Raw genomic sequence first — 4,051 nt, 5'->3', positions numbered from 1 at the left:
TGAACGTGAGCAGAGCCGTGTTGGTGCCACTGAGGATGCAGCAAGGGTTCAGACCCTCGCACAGGAGGGGGGGCTGTGGCTGGTTGTATTTGGGGCACCCCTAGGTTTGGGGGTGCGGCGGAGCGGCGCGTGGTACTGCTATGCCGGCAGCCTCGGCGACAGCCTCCAGCCACGGCACCACCAGTGCCTCCCAGGCCTGGGCCACCACATCACGTCCTCGGGCCACCACGGTCCCCAGAAGCTCCCAGAGGGACTCGACCCGGCTGAAAGTGCCGTGGAGCTCGGCCACGCCGCGCTGGGCTCGCCACGCTGCCTGCTGCAGCAGGGCTGGCAGCTGCCTGACCTGAGCCCGCAGCTGCACCAAGGCATCCCGCAGGTCCTGCGCCAGCGTCCGACTCATGACCAGCGCCTGCCCCGGCAACATCGCGGGGGTCCCACACCCCTCGGCCGGCCTTGCTTGGGTACCGGGAGAAGCAGGGGATGGGCAGGGCTTTGCCTGTGCCTTGTTCCCACATAGCTGCGTCTCCTGGCTGTTGTGCTCCGAGCTTTGCTGCATGGCTTCCAGCTGCGGGAGGAACGGCACCGTGGGTATGGGGGGTTCCTGGGGTGGGGGGATCCCCCTTCCAAGCCCAGCACCGTGAACCGGCGGCTCTTACCACGTCAAGGATGTGCCGGAGCTGGGCAAGTCAGTGAGGAGTGTCCAGCTGCTTCTGCTGCACCAAGGCCACGGCTCGGCTCCTGGCGTCACCGGAGAGGGAGCCGAGGGGAAGGAGGCAGCCGTGCTGGAGAATCCCTGCCGAGGCCGAATCCAGCCCCTCCGCAGCCTCGTCCACTGTGGGGAAAGAAGGGCTGGACATGGGATGCTGGGTCCCAGCATCATCCTGCGGTGAGGGGGACACAGGGACCCCACAGCAGCATCCCGGGGTCTTCTTTTACCTGCCTGCCTCTCACCCAGGGGTGGCCACAACCGAGGGGATGCTGGAACTGGTGTCCTCTGGGACTCCCAGTTGCACAGTGGGGGAACCCCTCGGGGCAGAACCTGCAGCAGCCTGGGGGGCATGGGGGCTGCCGTCAGACACGCACCCCTGAGATGCTGCCACCATCCCCTCCAGGGACCTGCGGGACCCCAAGGAGGGGCACAGCCCCCAGGGACAGGGTACCTGCTGGGATGGCTGCGGGGTGGCCTCATCCACGGGGGTCCCAGGCAGCTCTGGGGGGCACAGGGCTGACACCTGGGGTGCAGGTGGGTGCCATGGAGCCCCAATGCCCACAGGGCAGCCCAGGGGGGGGTTGCCCAGGAGGCGGTCTGAGTTGGCCTCGGTGCCCATCACCTCTGGGGTGCATGGGGGAGCTGCTGGCAGGATGGGTGGGCAGCCAGCTCATGGCAAGCTGTGAAGGGTGAAGGGCTGAGCTACACTGGGGGGGCCCTGGGGTCCAGCTCAGCCCCCACACGGACCTGCTGCTGTCAACGCTGCAGCCCCATGCCGGAGAACGGTGCCCTGGGGCTATCGTCACTGGGGAGGTGGGTGACATTGCATGGGATGGGGGGGGGCAGAGGGTGCTGCCTGTTGCTCCCAGTGGGATTAAAGGTCCCACCCTGCACACCCCACTGCCAGACCCTGCTGCCTGAGCCCCCCAGGATGGGCTTGTCTGTGCCCCTTGGGCTGGGGGCGTTCTGCTCCAGGCCAGCCCTGGTCCCACTAGGGCAAGGGACAGGCCAGGGGGTTTTGCTCAGCTTGAAATGGGTGTGGGGCCCGGGACATGAGGGTCCTCAGGCCTAGGAGGGATGGGGATGTTCCTCCAGCACCCCCCCCTTCACTCACCCTCAGCCAAGGGCTCTGCTCAGGGAGAGGGGGAAGAGGCTGGCATCCTGGGGGTTCAGCACCAGGCTCTCCCCTTCAGTGCCTCCCAGCCCCTGTGAGGTCAGGCAGGGCTATGACATCATCACTTAGCCCCTGCTTGAAGTGGGATGCAGCCATAGGGACCTCCACCACCACCCTATCTCCCCCACCCCCCCAAAGAAGCCTCAGTCCAGTGCAAAACTAACCAGAGTTTATTGCTTCACGAGCCGTCCCCAACGCTACAAGACCAGGGGCTTGAAGGCACCGAGGACAAAGGGACACGGGGGATCCAGCCGGGGGCTGGAGGTGACCTCGAGAGGCACTTGGGGGGAACCAAGGCACGTTACTGCACCTCCCTGGCACAGGGGACAAGGGACAGAGCTGCACACAGGGCAGGCAGGAGGGGTCCCCCGTATAGTCAGGCACTAAGGTTATAGGCAAGGTGGGCCAGGCAGGGGTTAGTAGATGCTCCTAACGAGGCTTGGCAGGGGACACACTAATATCACCCCACCCCAGAAGCTGCTATTTCATCTCCAGGTCCACCAGGCGCTGGCCTGAGGGGGCAAAGGGTCCCACCAGCCAGGTCAGGGGGGTGTTGTGGGCCACGTGCTCCACCAGCTCGTCCATCAGCTGGCGAGCTTTGGTGGCGTGGGCACGGGCTCGGGCCAGCACGCTGCCCGTCACATCCTGGAGGGAGGCAGCGGAGGCGAGGGCTGCCCGTAGCTCCTCCACGTTTTGCCGGACCTGCCCTGCCGTGTCCTGGATGCTGGTGGGGAGACCCTGGAGGCTGGACACCAAGGGCTGGCAGGAGCTTTGGAGCTGCTGCGTCAAGCCCTGCAGCAGGACCAGGGTGCCCGACTCCACCTGCTGCAAGGAGGGGGGACACAAAGAGGTGGTGAAGGGTCAGGGGGGGGGACACTGGCTTACCCCAGGGTCCCCCTGCCCTTAACCTACCTCTGGTGGCACCAGGTCTTTGCCACCATCCGGTTGCTTCTTGCTCCACTCCAGCCACATCTGCTGCAACTTCTCCTGCCCTCCCTGCAGCTTCTGGTCCATGCCCTGCTTGAGGTGCTCCACCTGGGAGAAAAGGCAGAGCCTGGTGCGTGGGGGGGTCTGCTGCAACCCCAGGGTGGTATATGGGGGGGAATGTACACAGGGATGGGTCCTACCAGGTCGAGGGTGCGCTGGAGCTGGGCCAGCACGTCCTGGCTGCTGCGGCGGGCGCTCTGCAGCTTGCCCAGCGAGTGCTGGAGGGCTCGGTGCCGCAGCTTGGTCGAGAGGGAGCCCAGGCGCACAAAGTAGCTCTGCTGCTGCTTCTGCTGCTCCGTTTCGAAGCCCTCCACGGCCGTGGCCAGTTTGGCTGTGGGAGAGGAGCTGCTGAAGTGGCCCCACCGCTACCAACCCCCTGTAGAGCCAACATCGCTCTGCCCAGGCTCTACCCACCTCTCTCCAAGGGGACCCCTAAGCCCATGACACATCTCCAGGGGGTTGTGATCAGCTCCTTACCCAGCTCCTCATCCGTCATGGGCAGGTAATGGTCCACCAGCTCCTCCGACTTCTCCAGCATAGAGCCCATCCCGCTCACCACCATCTGGCCCACGGTCGAGCCCATGACGGTGCTGACACCACTGCTCACCGCCGACTTGGTCAGCTCCACGCTGCCCTGCACGGCTCCTTTGGTCATGTCCATCACACCCGTCACCCGGCTGGTCACCGCGTCCTTGGCCCCAGCCACGGTGCTGGTCAGGACATCCTTGGCCCCCGTCACCGTGGAGGTCACAAGCTGCTTGGTGTCCGAGATGAGCTGGTGGGGGGGGAACAACCCTCTGTTAAGCAGCGCTGGGGGGGACGACAACACCTTGAGTGTGTTTGCCCACCCCACCCCACCCTACTACCTTCTCCGGGGGCTGCTGCAGGATGGGCAGCTTCTCCTCCAGCTTATCCAGCCCTTTGCAGGCGTATTCGTTGGCGGTGGAAACTGGAGACGTGAAAATAGACGGTTTTTAATATCCTGCTGCCTTGCAAGAACTCTGCTAGGGCCAGTTTTTAGGGTACCCCAAAACTCACGGGGTGCTGCCCCCCACCCCCAGCTTCTCCTCCAGCCTCTCCAGCCCTTTGCAGGTGTGTTTATTGGTGGTGAAAACTGAAGATGAGAAAACAGCTTTTCCCTACCCTGCCGCCTCACAAGAGCTCTGCTGGGGCCAGTTTTC

General features: G+C 64.7%; 1 protein-coding gene across 1 annotated transcript in view; it reads right to left on the bottom strand.

Moving 5' to 3' along the window:
* Positions 1-2,348: 2,348 nt before the first annotated feature.
* Positions 2,349-4,051, bottom strand: part of LOC104828571 (perilipin-3-like) — a 3,718-nt gene continuing 2,015 nt past the window's right edge. The window contains exons 2-6 of the mRNA XM_010562316.1: positions 3,737-3,819; positions 3,348-3,645; positions 3,011-3,201; positions 2,796-2,918; positions 2,349-2,708 (exon numbers count right to left, since the gene is read on the bottom strand). Coding sequence (XP_010560618.1) covers positions 2,364-2,708; positions 2,796-2,918; positions 3,011-3,201; positions 3,348-3,645; positions 3,737-3,819 — 1,040 coding nt within the window. The 3' untranslated portion in view covers positions 2,349-2,363. The remainder of the gene's footprint in view (positions 2,709-2,795; positions 2,919-3,010; positions 3,202-3,347; positions 3,646-3,736; positions 3,820-4,051) is intronic.

Source organism: Haliaeetus leucocephalus, unplaced genomic scaffold (genome assembly GCF_000737465.1).
Source record: "Haliaeetus leucocephalus isolate CR32 unplaced genomic scaffold, Haliaeetus_leucocephalus-4.0 Scaffold157, whole genome shotgun sequence".
Classification (NCBI taxonomy): Eukaryota; Metazoa; Chordata; class Aves; order Accipitriformes; family Accipitridae; genus Haliaeetus; species Haliaeetus leucocephalus.
The sequence above is the reverse complement of the archived record's forward strand: the minus strand, read 5'-3'. Positions and strand labels throughout refer to the sequence as shown.